Consider the following 16,489-nt stretch of genomic DNA (forward strand, 5'->3'; position numbering starts at 1 on the left):
GTCATTCGAATAAGTATCTATTATGATATTTTCATGTGCTACATATGTATAAATATTTACTCATAACTAATTTAAAATAATTAGTGAATATAATAGTTTAAAAAAAATTCCATCATCATTTTTTGGATCCAAAATATTATTTCTGAGAATACCAACCAGAACTAACCCAAATGTATACTACATCCACTCCAGTTTCTCTATTCGGCTAACACAATATTATGAAACTTGAGAGACCGCTAGAAAAACCTTCGGACAACTGATAAACACAATGAAAAATATAAGGCCAACATTACAAAATGACCCAGTAAACTACATATGTCGATAAATCCAATTAATTCCATTATAAACCCCACAAAAAACGCTCCAGTAAGTTTTAATATATATATACATCAAAACAAAACACCCAAATCCAACCTCTGTTCTACAACCAAAGCATCAAAAGTGAATTTAACTCTTCCGTTTTTATGCTTTGAGGATCTTAATTCCTCTCAAAATCCAGACATATATCATCGCCCGCGTTAGCACATCTTCAAAGATCAATGTTGGAAATGTCATGCAATCATTATTTATGTTAGCCAAAGCCGCTCTGGATCCCTAGGTCTACAAGAACATATGTATCTATTCGAGAGCACCACTAATGACGAGATGCCTTTTCACTCAGAACGCAGAAGCTCAGTATGTGAAAAACATACAAGAATATTACCATGAAAATAGTGTCGACTTAGGGATGCATCACTTTCAAACATCAACACAAAGTTTTTATATCAATGCCATTTGTCTATACGATATTCTCATGTTATGTAGGAAAAAGTTAGCAGTCTGGATAATTTACTTGAACAAGACGGAATGGATGTAAAACAAGATAATGAGAGATTAAAGTTGGAAGTCCATAAAAAAATTATTACACAAAATAAGTGTGAGCGCTCGAATGTAATTAGATAGATTTTAAAATATTAATGAATAAGTTCTTTCTTTTTCATCGTGTAAAGCATTACTTTTAAAAAAATATATCTTTTAAAATAAAAAAAATTTAATTCATGAAACAAACATATAAATGACATAGAAAATAACTTTAGTTCACTTATTAGTTATAACTCTACTGAATCTAATTGACTGTAATTTTTAATCCATAGACTAAAACAAATAATGAAATAAAGTAAATAATTTTATTTTAAGTTATTAATAGTAATGAAATAGTTAGGTAAGTATATAATCTCTAAAATGAATAGTAAAATAAAGTTAAAATTGTTGTGAAGAAAGTTAATGATATTTTACTTAAATAATTAAACATTTTAAAGTAGATTTATATTATTAGCTTATATATTTGTCCGTCCGTAGGGCGGGTTTATCCTAGTATATGATATAAAATATTATCCAATTCAACAAATTACAAATATGTTATTATGTAGTCAACTGTAACAACTTTGGATCGCAATATCGTAATATCTTATATAAGCATAGATCACACGTAAATAATGGTTAAAATATATAACAAACTCTATGAAACTAAAATGAATATCAATACAATAAAGTTTTATATTTACTTTGTAAAGTTTTTTTTTTTTTGTAACACCTTTGTAAAGTTATTGTGAGCTAGCAACCTACCGCCACAGTTTCCACAAAACAATCAATCACCGGCCGCACCACCACAGACTGTACCAATATGTCCTCCAACCACACCACCACAAGTTATAATTTATCATGAACTTTATACAGACTGTTTGTTCACTTCAAAATCAATAAAATATAATATGTGTGTTAGAACTTAAAATAAAGAATTATTCTAAAATGTACATTAGAATTTTAGATATTTATTTTTACTTTTTTATTTATTAACCCTAGTTTATAAATGATAAGATGGTTCATGGACTAGACCTAGCGTCCAGTTTTTGTGGTTCGGTTTGGATGGTCAATCAGTCTTTTTTTTTTGTTGACTTGGTTAGGCCTGTAATTTTGGTTTATTCAGTTTCGTTTGGTTGCATGAGTCTGGGTTCAATTTGGTTTGTAATTAAGCACAAGTTCTATTGAGTTTAAGTCTTTAAGGTACTGAAAGTAGGGCTCGGTTTGGCCGGTATTAAAAAAATGTTGCTATCGTTCAGATTACCGTAAAAGTTTTATACGGTTTAAATTTCTGAGATATTCACTTTTATTTGATTCATGTCGTTTTTCCCCACCTAACCAATGGGATGAAAACGGTATAGAATGAGTTTGTGATACCTTTTTTCATGCATGTTTTAGCTTCAATCAACGACCACGAACACAAAGAAACCTGAGTGATACGACCATGACCGTTACTTCTAGTTATACGTGAAAAGCCTCTTTTCCCATCATAACATAAAGTTTCATTGCATTTTTCTGGATAGAAAATTTTTCAGAGAAAAGGATATTATAGCCGTTGGGAAAACCCACGTGGCGTTATAAGTCAATCCACTTGTCTGCTTCATTGGTTGTCTTCTTTGGATTCTCTTTTGAGTCTCACTTCTTCCCAAATTAATATTCCTTTGTCTCATCCTCTTCTTTACTTTACTCCAAGCAAAGTATTGCCCCAATACACCACCCGTGACTTTCATCAATTCCATCCCTCTCTCTCTCTCTCCTTGTACCTCAATCTCTTTCTTCTACTTCAATGGCTCTTTTCTGAAACATTTTTTTTGTCAAACAGATAATGTCGTTTCTCCCATCTCTCTTCTCAGTTTCGATCTTGCTCTGCTTCTTCTGCTCTTTAAATGAAGCTACGACTGAGTTCGATTTCTCCACCCTCGCCATCAGCAACCTGAAGCTTCTCGGCGACGCTCGTCTCAGCAACGGAATCGTCAGCCTCACACGTGACCTCTCCGTTCCCAACTCCGGCGCCGGGAAAGTCTTGTACGCTAACCCAATCAGATTCCGACAACCCGGAACTCATTCCCCGGCGAGTTTCTCCACCTTTTTCTCCTTCTCCATCACAAACATCAACCCTTCTTCAATCGGCGGCGGTCTCGCCTTCGTCATCACCCCAGACGGAAACACAGTCGGCGCCGCCGGAGGATCTCTAGGCCTCGCCGGCCCCTCCGTGTCCAAATTCGTCGCTGTGGAGTATGACACGTTGATGGATGTTGACTTTAAGGATATTAACAGCAACCACGTCGGATTCGACGTGAACGGCGTCGTTTCGTCTGTTTCCGGCGATCTCGGCACTGTAGACATCGATCTAAAGAGCGGAAACACCGTGAATTCGTGGATTGAGTACGACGGGTTGAGTCGGGTCTTCAACGTATCGGTCTCTTACTCGAATCTGAAACCAAAATCTCCGGTTTTGTCTTTCCCTCTCGATCTTGACCGTTACGTGAACGACTTCATGTTCGTTGGTTTCTCCGGGTCTACTCAGGGAAGCACAGAAAGCCACAGCATCGAGTGGTGGAGCTTCAGGTCCTCCTTCGGGTCGGGTCCCGGGTCCGGATCCGGACCCTCTCCTCCTACTGCTAATTTAGTGAACCCGAAAGCTAATTCGGTTAACTCTCCGCCGCCGCTTGCCTCGCAGCCGTCTTCCTCCGCCGTTCCGATCAGCTCTCAATCGAAAACTCCGCCGACTTGCCGCAACCACCTGTGTAAAGAGAATCGTGGAGCAATCGCCGGAGTGGTAACCGCCGGTGCTTTCTTCTTAGCACTATTCGCCGGCGGTTTGTTCTGGGCCTACTCGAGGAAGTTCAAACGCGTCGAGAGACATGACTCCTTCGCGTCGGAGATCATCAAAGCCCCTAAAGAGTTCAGCTACAAGGAGCTCAAAGCCGCCACCAAGAGCTTCAACGAGAGTCGAAGCATCGGACACGGCGCCTTCGGGGTTGTCTACAGAGGCGTTCTACCCGAGACCGGAGACGTCGTCGCTGTTAAACGGTGTAGCCACAGCTCGCAAGACAAGAAGAACGAGTTTTTGTCGGAACTATCCATCATCGGAAGTCTCAGACATAGAAACCTTGTCCGGTTACAAGGATGGTGCCACGAGAGAGGTGAGATTCTGTTGGTGTATGATCTTATGCCTAACGGTTCGCTTGATAAGGCTTTGTTTGAGTCACGGTTTCCGTTGCCGTGGGATCACCGGAAGAAGATCTTGCTTGGGGTTGCATCAGCTCTTGCTTATCTACACAGAGAGTGTGAGAATCAGGTGATACACAGAGACGTGAAGAGCAGTAACATAATGCTAGACGAGAACTTCAACGCCAAGCTCGGAGATTTCGGGTTAGCTAGACAAATCGAGCACGATAAATCGCCGGAAGCGACGGTTGCCGCCGGGACGATGGGGTACTTAGCGCCGGAGTATCTTCTGACGGGTCGCGCCACGGAGAAGACGGACGTTTTCAGCTACGGAGCAGTGGTTCTTGAAGTGGTTACGGGAAGGAGACCGATCGAGAAGGACTTGAATGCGCAGAGGCAAAACGTTGGGGCGAATCCGAATTTGGTAGAATGGGTGTGGGGTTTGTATAAAGAAGGGAAGGTTACGGCTGCGGCGGATTCAAGGCTTGAAGGTAAGTTTGATGAAGGAGAGATGTGGCGGGTTATGGTGGTGGGCTTAGCTTGTTCTCATCCGGACCCAGAGGCTCGGCCCACGATGAGGTCAGTGGTGCAAATGCTGATTGGTGAGGCTGATGTACCGGTTGTTCCTAAGTCGAGACCGACTATGAGTTTTAGCACTTCGCATTTGTTGTTGAGTTTGCAAGATACTTTATCTGATTGCAATACTTTGGCGTTGAATTCTAGTAGGTCTTCGTCATGGTCTGTGCCTGAACATAATGTTATGATTAGAGGTGACGATGACCATATGGTATAGATGAAAATGTATTTTGTGTTGTTTTGATTATTTGATTTGTGTTGTAACATTTAATTCATTTTATGAGTTTAGTTACACGTAATTGGTTTGTTTATTAGGGGTTTAACTTTGTATGACAAAAGTTACGAGTTGAATTGGGAAATACGTGAAAAGTTAGGTGTCCAAATAAGAGTTTCACAATGACTGGAAGAAAAGGATAAAAAAAAAAACGTGTTATTACATTATCTGCGTGTGTTTGTGTCTTAATCTCTTCTGTTCGAAAACGGATCTTCGTTTTCATCAGATCATTTTTCTTTCTCCTTTCTCCACCATTCTTACGTTGCTCTCAGAGATTTCGGATCGTATTCATGGACAGAGAAGATTTTGCCAGAAAGGTATCTTCAATCGTCCCTATACTTGTAGCTTTTGTAGGTAGGTATCTTACGGTTGGTCTGATGATTTGTTCCTTAGGAATTTAGACTATTTTGTTTAGGATCTGAGGAAACGTGGGTTTCAAGCATTGCAGGACAAACTGTCTGGAATATATGAGTTATTGCAGTTACATATGACAATGTGTATATGGGTTGCAAGCATTTGGTTTTCCGTGGCCTTTATCTTTTGATTCTATGTTTGGTATGATTTATATGCACTCATTGGTTTGACATTCCATAGGCGGCTGCAGAAGCCAGAGGATTGAACCCGGGACTAATCGTGCTGCTTGTTATCGGAGGTCCGCTTGTTGTGTTCCTTGTTGCCAACATCGTGCTCTACGTGCATGCACAGAAGAACCTACCTCCAAAGAAGAAGAAGCCAGTTTCTAAAAAGAAGCTCAAGCGGGAGAAGCTGAAGCAAGGAGTCTCCGTGCCGGGAGAATAAAACCCACCTTAGCCACATTTATGCCTTGTCTAAAGCTGAATAAAAGGTTTATAAATCGCTCATCAAATTTTACCCTTTTGTGGGTTTTCTTTTTCTTTTACTCCTGTTATGAGGATTGTCTTAAGTTCTGTATGATTTCACTTGGAGGATAAGTAGAGTCTGTTTAGCTTTGCCTGCACACACGCCTGATTGCAGCTATAGAGGCTCTCTCATCCTCTTTGCAACGGTTTCTCAGCTTCAATCTTTATACTATTTGTTACTTCTATGGTTTCCTTGTTGGTCGTCATTAACCTTGCTGTGTAAACTAATTCAGTCTTTGCCAAACTGAATAGCATATGAGAAATAATTGATGTTTGCGTATGCTACAATAATAAATAGATCAATCAGTAACATTCTCACTAAAAGTATGATGTTATGAATATGTATATTCAGAGAATCAAGACGCCAGGAGAGTCGACCTTTGTTTATTACTCCTAAAAATAGATCAATTCATCACACCATCATTTGCTATCAATTATTTATGAGACTTTCATTCCCATATTTTTCAAGTAATAAGCCTAGCCTCTCCCAGTTTTGTTGTAGAAGTAAGAACAAAGAGTTGTGATATTTAAAGAGTCTAGGTCAACAGAGCGTTCTCGAAAACGTAAGAGTCAAGGCTGTTCGCATTCCTCGTGGTAGTTTTTTCAACTCCACACTGGAAAGTGGAAACCTTAAAATTCAGTTTTGGTAATAGGATCGTCGTGATAGTTTTTTCTTCTTCTCTGCATGTTTCTGCTAATTTGATTGCAGAGGAATCTTCAACAAGATCATGGAGAATCAATTTAAAAAGATCACTTGGAAAATGAATAACGTCTCGTCTTCACAGTTAGTGAGAACTTATTCGGGTCAATTCGTAGTTATATGAAAATTCAGGCAATAATATCCTCCACAGTAGTTGTTGTTGAATTCTTCATTTATTTGGGTTTCCTGCAGGCGTCTTTCTGCTTGTCTCACTCCCTGTTTCGATGGTTTCTTGGCTTTATATTTGGAAGTGGTGGATTATGGATCATTGCCTTCTGGATGGAGAAGACACGCAAGATATGTCCTATATCCATCCACTAAAACAAAATTCAGATAAAAGTTTTAAGCAACATGGTGATTATTTCTTCCGACTTCTTCATTTCCCCAATTTATTTTCAACCACAGTATTATGAAGACAACAACATAATCATTTTATGAAATTCACTTACAACTTACCGGACATTTTATTGTTCGAATGTTACGAATCTTCCAGCCGTGGATCTTGTTTGTTTTGCGAGATTCTTACATTGATGTTCGTGTAAGGCTTATTTTGTGGTATCCTTGCCAAAGACGGCGGATTTTTAATAAACAAGGGGCTCGAAATCGTTGCCGAAGTAGAGGTTTTGAAGTTGTTGGCAAGTTAGACGTAACAGAGGAAACTTCAATGTTAATGGAAACCATGGATGTTAATGGCTTTCAAATTCCATCTTCACAGGTTAGAAATTAAAGAGAGAGATAAACTTTTTGTTTAGATATTACAGCCACATCATTATTTGTTCTATTTTATATTGTGCTATTGTGTTGTCTCCTTTAATTGTACTCTGGATATGGTTTCTAGTTTATACTTGTGTTGTGTGTTTTCATTCCTCAGGTGGATTCTGTGAGCCATATGTTTGAAAGACACCCTGGCATCTGAATTTCGTTCAAAGAACACAAATCTTAGAACAGGCTTCATGAGTTTGCTACTCAGTCTGATTGAGACTCTGCACCAGTCCCCTCATGAGCGTCACAAGGCTGATCTAGCTGTGGCGTATGCTGCATTAGGATCCATGACTGAAGCTGGATTTAAGTTGGATTCATTGGTTGGAGAAGAAACTAGATGAGATGTCAGAAAAGGAGGAGAAAGAAGAGGCTGGTGAGACTCGGATGCAAGAAATTGAGAATGAGTTGAAAGACTTGAAACTTAAGTGCTCAGATCTCGAAGCTGAGCTGAAGAAGGAGAAACTAGAGGTTTTGGCTGCGAAAGAACTAATCTCACTCGATACGTTATTTAGTCTTGAGTTCTTAGGCGCTTGGGTTTTTGTTCTGTGGTGTTCTGATGTGCTTGTTTGTAGTTTTGTTCTTGGTGTTCTCGTACTTGTTCTTGTACTTGGTGTAGTTCGCTTGATATTCTTGAATTTGAAACTGGAGTTTGGCTTTACTTTCTTTATGTGCTCTGGTCGTTTTGTCTTTCGGTTTCCAAATGAATGTCATCTTAGATCTGCATCGAGAGACTTAGGTCCCATTAGCAACTGTTGAAGACATTCTTGGGTTTATGTTTCAAATTACTTCAACGTTTAATTAAATCAATTTCTCGTTTTCTTATTTTTGTGTTTCCAAATGCGTGATCTGGTCTTTAATCGTTATCTCTCTGGCCTTGGGAAAACTATTGATAAAATGAATGGTTTCTATTCCATCACTTGCACGCGGCTTAAAAGCAATCTCATTCCTGTTGAGCATGTTTAGCTTCGTATATTCCCGGTCTTCAAGGACCGGTTCGGGTCATATCGGGATGAAATATTTGTTTTACCTTCCAATCCAAACTTTAAAAATCTATTATTTATATATCTAACCTTTATATTGTCGATTTTTTAATTAATATTAACCTAAAAATTAAAATGTTTATACTGTTATAAACAATGTGGATTGTGTTATGAACAATGTGGATTGCTAGGAACCAAATGGCCAAGACCGTGGCCCATAGAGAGAGAGAGAGTCGGCGGCCCAAGAGGAGAGAGAGTCGGCCGCCCCTTGTTTAGATGTTTCCATTTATCTTTCATGTTATCTTTAGGAGATTTTCCTTTTCTCTTTAGGATTATGATTTGGATACTTTCCTTTTTATCTATCCCTTGTATCCCCTATATAAGGGAACACTTTGATTCATAAATAATACAGACACAGAACACGATTTCATCTCTTGTTCACAACACGTTATCAGCACGATAGCCTCTGAACCCTGAGACCAAAACCGAAACCTAAAAAGTCTAAGCCGGCGATCCAAAACCAAAACCCTAACCCTAACCTTGTCCTTTGTTCATCAAGAACCCAGGAGATCCATCTCAGCTTCTCAGATCACGTTCCAAACCTAGAAGAACCGCCGTCCAGATCGCGATCGAACCCGAACCCCGCGACCGACCCGAGACGATCCGATACCCGATCAGCTCACAGCCGAGACGCCTCCAGCCGCGATAGACCCCATCCGCGACCCGATAGAAGGCAGCAACCATCCGATCATCTCAGCTCGAAGTCTCAACCATTCTAAGGTGGTCCGGTTCTAATCCCCTACGAAACTAAGGTATAAAACACAATCTGAGAACATAGAAAATAAGGACCCTAATTCCATGTCTTGATGAAACCCTAAAAGAAACCCTAAGATTAAAATCGACAACTCTTAGAACTAGAAACATGAATTGATTCCAATTAGAACCTGGTTGTATGTTGATTGATTTAATCTGAAATTGACAAACCCTAAACAAGGAATCGAAAACCCTAAACCCTAAAAGAAGCATGTAGCCGATTTTAAGAATGATCTTGATTGATTGATTTCTGATTTGAATTGAGGTTTAGGAATGTTTAGATTGCTTGAATCGATCTGTCTGAACATGAAAATACTTAAGGCCTTGAAACCTTAAACATAAGTTGATAGAATGTAAGGATTGAAAACCCTAGGAATGCTTAAATCGTTTTACATGAATCCGAATATGGTATTGCATTCACAACTGATTAAAACAGGATCGGCCAGCATATAGAAAACGTTTGATCTTGAATCTGATTGCATTAAAACTTACATGGCCGTGTGGCATTAATTTTTATGATACATGTAGAATTGAACTTTAGGATTGATCGCACCATGGTAAACTTAGAATTGCATAAACCGAACCTATTGATTGTTCAAATAGCCGTGCGGCTTGCTTGATAGCACCATGGTCGACTAGTATTGTTTGGATACCATAAATGCATAGGACGTGTTGTGGCCGAGCTTGCTTGTATCCTGCGGCCACGTGATCCCATTGAGAATCTAATATCTTGTGTGATAATGTGGATCAGATGTCGAAAATAGCAAACAGAGACTATGCAGCCCTTAATCTCTCCGGAGACAATTACTTGCAGTGGGCGCTAGACACAAGGATTAGTCTAAAGTCCAAGGGACTCGGTGATACTATCACTGAGGGTAATGATGAGAATGAAAAGAATAGATACAGGGCCATATGTTATATGCGCCATCATCTCATCGAAGGTCTTAAGGATCAGTACATGACAATTGAGAGTCCACTCGATCTTTGTAATGCTTTAAAGCACAGATACGATCACCAAAAGATGGTGTTGCTTCCAAAGGCAAGACACGACTGGATGCATCTCAGATTCATGGACTTTAAGTCCGTGGACGAGTACAATTCAGCCTTGTTCAAAATCGTCTCTATACTAAGGCTGTGTGGTGAAGAAGTGTCCGATGTGATGATGCTTGAAAAGACCTATACGACTTTCAATCAGTCGAATTCTGTGTTGCAGCAGCAATACAGGACAAAAGGTTTTGCCACATATACTGATCTGATCTCATGTCTCCTCCTGGCCGAGGCAAACAATGAGCTCCTTATGAAAAATAGTGGAGCCAGGCCGGTCGGGACAGCACCATTACCCGAAGCCCATGAGGTTGAAAAGAAAGATCCCAAAGAAACCTACTACACCCATGATAACAAGAGACCACACGGCAATGGCCGTGGTGGGTACAGGGGGCGTAGGCGTGACAATCATAACGGTAGAGATAACTACTCAACCGGCCGAAGAGGAAACCACAATAACCGTGGTCGTGGTTCCAATTACGGTCGGGGCCGAGGTAGTTATGGCCGTGGACGAGGTGGCATATCCAAACCATCTTACACGTCCAAGTCTTTATGTCACAGATGTGGGATGGACAATCATTGGGCCAAGAACTGCAGAACTCCAAAACACTTGTGCGAACTCTATCAAGAGAGTATCAAGAACAAGAACCCGGAGGCAAACATGATCCAAGAGAACGGTCAAGATGACAAGGGATATGATGCTGACAATGAATCCGACAGGGACAGCAAAGATGACCAAATGGATTTTGAGACGTCCGACTGTCTAAAGGACTAGTTTTTCGAATCACATTGTCTTATTGCTTTATGTTTTTGATTTGGTGTTTTTATTTTATGAAATGACATTTATAATAATAAAAGTTTTAAAACTTTATGAAGTCTCTAAAGTTCAGTAAATTTTATTTATAGAAATGAATGATGAGATGAGTATACTTGTGGTGGATAGTGGCACAAGTCATACGATCCTTAGAGACAAAAGGTACTTCATGAATCTCACATTGCAAAGTGCAAAGGTACAAACCATTGCGGGTGAGACCAGCCTGATTGAGGGTCACGGCCAGGCCTATGTGATGATGCCCAAGGGCACTCACCTAGAGATCAAAACCGCCTTGTATTCCTAAGCTCTAGAAGAAGCTTATTGAGTTTCAAGGACATAAGGTTGAACGGTTTCCACCTTGAAACATGGGAAGAAGGAAACAAAGAATTCCTTAACATAACTTTGATCACCAAAGGCAATAAAAAGATCCTAGAGACTATGCCCGCAATGTCTACTGGTCTTTACTATGCAAAGATCAGTATGGTCGAGGCAAATGCCTCAGAGCTATTCACTTTATGGCATAACCGGCTTGGCCATCCCGGAACAGGAATGATGCGAAAATTGATGTTGAATTCACAAGGGCACACGTTTAAAGGAGTGATCCCACGAAATCTCACATGTGCAGCATGTGCACAAGGGAAACTCATAACTAGGCCATCACCAGCCAAGGTTAATAAAGAAACCTTGAACTTTCTGGAAAGGATCCAAGGGGACATATGCGGACCAATACACCCACCTTGTGGGACGTTTAGATACTTCATGGTCCTCATTGATGCATCGACCAGATGGTCGCATGTATGCCTATTGTCCACTCGGAACCTAGCCTTTGCACGGCTGCTTGCTCAGATAATAAGGCTGAGAGCACATTTTCCAGACTTTCCACTTAAGACTATACGTCTAGACAATGCTGGTGAGTTCATGTCCCAGGCGTTTAATGAATACTGTATGTCCATGGGGGTAAAAGTAGAACACTCCGTGGCACATGTCCATACACAAAACGGCTTGGCCGAATCCTTCATTAAACGTATCCAGCTGATAGCCCGTCCATTACTAATGAAGTCTAAACTTCCGGTATCAGCATGGGGACATGCAGTTTTACATGCAACGGAACTGATTCGCATCAGGCCATCTAGTGAGCATAGATATTCGCCATCACAATTACTTACGGGTCATGAGCCAGACGTGTCCCACATCAGAACATTTGGATGTGCCGTATACGTTCCAATTGCTCCACCACAGAGAACCAAAATGGGACCGCAGAGGAGGATGGGAATATACGTAGGATATGAATCCCCAAGCATTATAAAGTATCTTGAGCCAACAACCGGTGATTTGTTTAAGGCCAGATACGAAGACTCACAGTTTGATGAGTCCACATATCCGTCCTTAGGGGGAGATAACAGCCGGTTGATAACAAAAGAACTAGAATGGTTTAGACCATCGACATCTTGGCAAGATCCTCGGACTAAAGATTGTGATTTAGAAGTCCAAAAGATAATACATCTTCAAGAGCTAGCTAATAGACTGCCAGATACATTTGCTGACCCAAATAGAGTAACAATATCACACATCCCGGCTTGTAATGCACCTATAAGATTAGACGTCCAAGATGGACAATGTCAAGTGGCTACAAAGTCTAAGCAACGTCTAAAACGTGGCAGACCAATTGGTTCCAAAGACAAACAGCCTCGGAAATCCAAGAAAGGTGCTGGATCCGAGAGCATCAAGGAAACCGTCCAGGACATAGATGGATCGGTCGAGCCGACCAGAATGGTCGAGCCGAGTGTACCGACCACACCCGATGATCCGGCCGTTCCTCCAAGTGAGGTCCGGGACGCTGGACTTCATGGGACACAAGAGCCGGACAACCAAGAGATCTCTATAGACCATGTGATGTCTGGAAAACAATGGAACAGAAAAGATATCAACGTTGATGATTTATTTGCATATAAAGTGGCACTTGAGATCATGGATAAAGATGAGGATCTAGAACCCACGTCCATACAAGAATGCATGCTAAGATCAGATTGGATCAAATGGAAACAAGCTATAAACGTGGAGTTAGAATCATTGAGAAAGAGAGGCGTTTTTGGCCCTATAATCTTGACACCCAGAGATGTCAAACCAGTGGGATACATATGGGTCTTTGTAAGGAAAAGAAACGAGAAAGGAGAAGTAGTGAGATACAAAGCACGGCTTGTAGCACAAGGATTCTCACAAAGACCTGGAATAGACTATGAGGAAACTTATTCCCCTGTGGTGGATGCAACTACATTGAGATATCTAATCAGTCTGGCCGTGAAAGAAAACATAGATTTACGCCTAATGGATGTAGTAACCGCGTATCTGTACGGACCACTGGACAATGAAATACATATGAGAGTTCCAGAGGGTATTGAGCTCAAAGATAAGAAAGGTTCTCGAGAACAACATTGCATCAAGCTGAACAAAGCTTTATATGGATTAAAACAGTCAGGTCGAATGTGGTATAACCGGCTATCCGAGTACCTAACCAAAGAGGGTTATAAGAACGATCCAATAAGTCCATATATATTCATAAAGAAATTTGACAGCAAGGGCTATGTTATAATATCTGTCTATGTGGACGACCTGAACATAATAGGAACCTCTGGAGAGATTTCCCAAACCGTCGAGTGTCTAAAGAAAGAATTCGAAATGAAAGACTTAGGGAAAACTAAGTTCTGTTTGGGATTACAGTTTGAGTATAAAGCAAATGGCATCCTTGTGCATCAAGAAACTTATACAGAAAAGATACTCAAGCAATTCAATATGGACCAGGCACACCCCTTGCCGTGTCCTGTGGTCGTAAGGTCCTTAGACCTTGAGAAAGATCCATTCGGACCTAAGAAACTGGACGAGGAAACCCTCGGATCGGAAGTGCCTTACTTAAGTGCCATTGGGGCCTTAATGTACTTAGCTAGTCATACTAGACCGGACATAAGCTTTGCCGTGAGCTTACTATCTAGATTTGGTTCATGTCCGACTTTAAGGCATTGGAACGGAGTGAAACACCTGTTCAGGTATCTGCAAGGAACAAAAGATCTTGGTTTGTTCTACACCAACCGGCCAGGAGGGAATTTGGTCGGATATGCAGATGCTGGGTACTTATCTGACCCACACCAGGCTAGATCTCAAACAGGATATGTGTTTACACATAGTGGAGCCGCAATATGCTGGCGTTCAACAAAGCAATCCTTAGTTGCTACATCATCTAATCACGCCGAGATCATAGCCATGTATGAGGCAAGCCGTGAGCTTGTTTGGTTGAGGAACATGACCGGCCATGTCTTGAAAGAGAGTGGTCTGGCCGTGGGACAAGAGAAGGAGGAGCCAATGATCATCTACGAGGACAATGCAGCGTGCATTGCTCAGCTCAAGGAAGGATACATCAAGGGAGACAGGACCAAGCACATCCTGCCTAAGTTCTTTTTCACCCACGACTTGCAGAAGGCAAAGGAGGTTCAAGTAGTCCAAGTCCGATCCAGCGACAACTCAGCCGACCTTTTCACCAAGTCTCTGCCAACCTCAACATTCAGGAAGCTGGTTCATCAGATAGGGATGCGCCGCCTGAAGGATCTGCAGTGATGCCTTCATCAGGGGGAGTGTCATGCGTTGTACTCTTTTTCCTGTCTATGGTTTCCATTTTTCCCACCTTGGGTTTTTGGTTTTCCTAGAGAGGTTTTAACGAGGCAACATCGTGCATGATACGAGCCCATATGGTTCTAGCATCCAAGGGGGAGTGTTATGAACAATGTGGATTGTGTTATGAACAATGTGGATTGCTAGGAACCAAATGGCCAAGACCGTGGCCCATAGAGAGAGAGAGAGTCGGCGGCCCAAGAGGAGAGAGAGTCGGCCGCCCCTTGTTTAGATGTTTCCATTTATCTTTCATGTTTATCTTTAGGAGATTTTCCTTTTCTTTTTAGGATTATGATTTGGATACTTTCCTTTTTATCTATCCCTTGTATCCCCTATATAAGGGAACACTTTGATTCAGAAATAATACAGACACAGAACACGATTTCATCTCTTGTTCACAACATATACCTCCCTAGATCTCATATCTCTGGTTCCGCCGGTTAGAGTTATTTTATTCATTATTATGTGACAGTCCTTGACTTCCATGTCTTATACCTTTGTTTCTATGTTTGGTATGACTTTTGAGCACTCACTGGTCAGGCATTGCATAGGGGGTCGACAATCCTTTGGCTTCAGAAAGATCACCGGATATGATCTTTTTTTTTTTAATTACAAGGAGGTTCGGCCGAAGCCATAATCCCCTTTCCCGAAACCACAACATGTAATATTTGTTTTGTTCCCGCGGTCATTCGAATTAGAGACCTTTGATACAATGATCAGGATCTTTTCAAGTCGAGCTAATGATTATTAATATGATTAAATTTTTAACATGTGACGTATTGTACTGAAAATTTTAAAATGATAATTTGGATGAAAGATATTCATACCGAAGATTTGAAAGATATTCATACCGAAGATTTGGACCATAACATGATCAAAACATCAAACGGTTGAATCTGTATAATTGTTTTGGGACTTATGTTGCCTGATCGTTTGATCTAAAGTGGCAATATGTGGCTGACCAGTGGCACGTGACTCGGGCTCGTCCATAACTCCATAAGTGCGTAGCTTAAAACACTCCCCCGGCCCTCTACGTTCTACTTTCGTTTCATTCTCTTAATTATTTTTTAAATAATCCGATTTTTTTTTGCTAAGAATGTGCATATTGTTGGAATAAACTTGAAGATAGCTTAAGGAACAAGCTAACATAATCCTAATTGAGTTGTGATATTATAAAGGATTAGGAAATATGGAAAAGATATAGTTACTAATAGGATTAGGAGTTATCTAGTCTTATATAAGGATATGCATATGTTATTGCATAATGTGTGAGTTTGAATTGTGATTTGTGATTTGAGAATTTTGTGAGTGATTAATAAGAGAATGACTTCTTGTTATAGCTTGATTGTGTGATTCTATATTTGATATCAGAGCCTTACAATCGAGATTCAGAACAATGGAAGATGTGAAAGAAGAAACCACGCCGAACCCCAAGGAGGTTGGCCCCTCGTCGATCAAGTTCCCGATGCTGACCTCCTCCAACAACACGGTATGGGCCATGAGAATGAAAATAGCTCTAAAGGTTAACAAAGTGTGGGAAACCATTGACCCCGGGACCAAAACCGAAGACAAGAATGACTTGACTATCGCCTTGTTATTCCAGTCCATACCCGAGGCTTTAACCCTACAAGTTGGTGACTTAGATACGGCCAAAGCAGTGTGGGATGCTATCAAAGCAAGATACGTTGGAACTGAAAGAGTACGAGAAGCACGACTACAAACTCTCATGGCAGAATTTGATCGCATCAAGATGAAAGAAGAAGATACCATTGACACCTTTGTTGGGAAGTTATCAGAAATCTCATCAAAATCTGCTTTCCTAGGAGAATTAATAGAAGAATCAAAAATTGTGAAGAAATTTCTCAAGAGCTTGCCGAGAAGAAAATATATTCACACTGTAGCATCGCTTGAACAAGTACTTGACTTGAATTCGACCAGCTTTGAAGATATTGTGGGTCGCTTGAAGGCATACGAAGA

The 16,489-nt window shown here is 40.7% G+C and overlaps 2 protein-coding genes and 1 pseudogene across 2 annotated transcripts; all 3 read left to right on the forward strand.

Moving 5' to 3' along the window:
• The first annotated feature begins 2,447 nt into the window (after positions 1 to 2,447).
• On the forward strand, positions 2,448 to 4,886 carry LOC106371450 (L-type lectin-domain containing receptor kinase VIII.1-like). The gene has a single exon (XM_013811520.3). The coding sequence runs from the start codon at positions 2,666 to 2,668 to the stop codon at positions 4,802 to 4,804; it is 2,139 nt and encodes a 712-aa protein (XP_013666974.1). The 5' UTR covers positions 2,448 to 2,665; the 3' UTR covers positions 4,805 to 4,886.
• A 43-nt stretch (positions 4,887 to 4,929) lies between these two features.
• Positions 4,930 to 5,924, forward strand: LOC106370311 (DNA-binding protein S1FA1-like). The gene is made up of 2 exons (XM_013810345.3): positions 4,930 to 5,178; positions 5,456 to 5,924. The coding sequence occupies exons 1-2, from the start codon at positions 5,152 to 5,154 to the stop codon at positions 5,657 to 5,659; spliced, it is 231 nt and encodes a 76-aa protein (XP_013665799.1). The 5' UTR covers positions 4,930 to 5,151; the 3' UTR covers positions 5,660 to 5,924.
• A 576-nt stretch (positions 5,925 to 6,500) lies between these two features.
• LOC106369609 lies at positions 6,501 to 8,358 on the forward strand (annotated as a pseudogene).
• Positions 8,359 to 16,489: the final 8,131 nt, after the last annotated feature.

The sequence above is a fragment of the Brassica napus genome, chromosome C4, assembly GCF_020379485.1.
Source record: "Brassica napus cultivar Da-Ae chromosome C4, Da-Ae, whole genome shotgun sequence".
In the NCBI taxonomy this organism is placed as follows: domain Eukaryota; kingdom Viridiplantae; phylum Streptophyta; class Magnoliopsida; order Brassicales; family Brassicaceae; genus Brassica; species Brassica napus.

Bases quoted from the DNA above. Each gene is read 5' to 3' on its own strand.
- LOC106371450 (XM_013811520.3), top strand. From the start codon at position 2,666: ATGTCGTTTCTCCCATCTCTCTTCTCAGTTTCGATCTTGCTCTGCTTC.
- LOC106370311 (XM_013810345.3), top strand. From the start codon at position 5,152: ATGGACAGAGAAGATTTTGCCAGAAAG. The intron at 5,179-5,455 runs GTATCTTCAATC...GACATTCCATAG, and splicing joins GAGAAGATTTTGCCAGAAAG to GCGGCTGCAGAAGCCAGAGG.